The sequence below is a fragment of the Alexandromys fortis genome, unplaced genomic scaffold, assembly GCF_014885135.2.
Source record: "Alexandromys fortis isolate MF-2015 unplaced genomic scaffold, M_Fortis_MF-2015_v1.1 scaffold_220, whole genome shotgun sequence".
NCBI lineage: Eukaryota > Metazoa > Chordata > Mammalia > Rodentia > Cricetidae > Alexandromys > Alexandromys fortis.
Window position 1 is genome coordinate 287272 of NW_026068099.1, and position 1823 is coordinate 289094.

General features: G+C 47.1%; 1 protein-coding gene across 3 annotated transcripts in view; it reads right to left on the reverse strand.

Annotated features, from left to right (window-relative positions):
• Positions 1-6: 6 nt before the first annotated feature.
• Mreg (melanoregulin) overlaps positions 7-1823 on the reverse strand; it is an 81952-nt gene continuing 80135 nt past the window's right edge. For 2 of the 3 annotated variants that reach the window (XM_050123805.1, XM_050123807.1), the window contains exon 4: positions 335-1470. In XM_050123805.1, coding sequence (XP_049979762.1) covers positions 1073-1470 — 398 coding nt within the window. In that variant the 3' untranslated portion in view covers positions 335-1072. Of the gene's footprint in view, positions 1471-1823 lie in introns of all 3 variants that reach the window. The other variant, XM_050123806.1, reaches the window with a different exon arrangement.

The window sequence follows — 1823 nt, forward strand, 5'->3', positions numbered from 1 at the left end:
AAAAAACAAACAAACACCAGTCCTCCACAGATGGATGAGGGTAGCTTATACAGCCAAGGAGGCGATGAGTTCTTGGAATCTGACCAGCCAGGAAAAACTATGCACCAGCCAACGCTTTAACTTCCTTTCTCGATGAACAGTTGTCAGGTGTTTTAATGTAACCAGAGCATTCTCAGGCTAAGGCCCCGAGGAAGACCGTGTATTTTGTAGGATTCAGGATTGTGTCTGAGTGTAGAAAGCCATCACCTGGCTCACTTGCAACCACAGGTGGTGGTCCAGCTTTGGTAAATTGCGGTGTCATGGTGAAAGAACTCTGATCTTCTTCCAGGCCATCCTTTAGGGACTTGGAAACGGAAGGTAGTGCAGTTTTTTCTGGCCGTCTGCCAGGCATGGGATCCCTGGCTTCTTGGGGTAAGTTCGGCTAGCAATCTTAAAGAACTCCTCAGCAGCATCCAGAGCAATGAGACGGTCCTGCAGTTAGAGGAAAGATGAAAGAAGATGCTCACCAAGTTGGAAACTGAGCTACATGGATGAGAAATTTTATTAGCCTGCCCTAGAAATAATACCAAGAAAGTAAAACAGTCATTAAAAATTTCAAGACTCCGAGGCTTACCTCACCCTTTTACTTACCCAAGAGATGTTTCCACCAAAAATTTGTGAGTGTGAGTATATGTATGTGCAGGTGTGTGTGAGCATGTATGTGTTCAGGTGGGCCGGTATCCACACCGCGTGCAAAGGTTAGAGTTTAACCTTCTGTGTTGTTCCTCAAGAACCACCCCACCTTTGTTGCACTCTCTCTCGCTGGGAGCCGTGCACACCTGACTCGGCCAGGGTGGTCAGTCGGCAAGCCTCAGGTGTCCGTCTGTTCTCTGTGTCCCAGCCCTGGGATCACAAGCAGTGCCACCGTGTCAGGCTCCCAAAGTGGGTGCTGGAGAAAAAAAACCAGCTCTTCGTGCTTACACAACAAGCATCCACCAACTAAACTATCCACCCAGCCTTCCACCAACCTTTCCCATCTTAGGCAGGATAGCAACTCTGACCGAATGCTGAAACTTTAACCACACAGCAGAAATCATATGAAAAACAATCTGGCCACAACGCGGGTCTCAACAGTTTTAGGCGGGATCTGGAAATCCTTCTCTTCAAAGCTGTCCAGGTGGCTCTGGAGCCATCCGTCACGGGTGCTTACAGTGGCATCACCATTCCCCACCCTGTCCTGGTGGAGCTGGTGGGGTTGTGATGTGGGGGTTCCAGAAATAACAGAAAAGGAAACAAAACGGGGCCATGAGGAAAGGCATCCACTTACCACAACCAAGAGATACCTCTCAGAGAGATCCCAGCTGGCTGGGAAGATGGAGGTCTCTTCAGCCAGTTTCAACAGCATCTCTCGGGCTTTTCTTGTGTTTTTAGAATCACTCATGGTGCTGAGTTTGGTCACTGACAGCAAAGAGTCGGCTTCCCTTTGAAAACCTAGGGTGGATACACAAAGCCCTTGTTTGAAGTCATCACTAGTGCCATCCCACGATACTATTGCTGAGATTATTAAGAAGGAATCCAAGTGTGGATTCTGTACAGTAAAAACTAAAGTCAGAGGCACTACCGAGTGTTGTGGAATATTAGTTTAAGAAGTGTAACATTTATTTATGCTGTGGAACGCTTGTTTAATGATGCAAAGATGTGTTGCATTCTTTTATGTTGCATTTGTTTAACTCTGTGAAGCTGTGTTGCTTTGCCTGCCTAAAAAAACCTAATTGGTCTAATAAAGAGCTGAATGGCCAATAGATAGGCAGGAGAGGGATAGGCAAGGCTGCCAGACAGAGAGA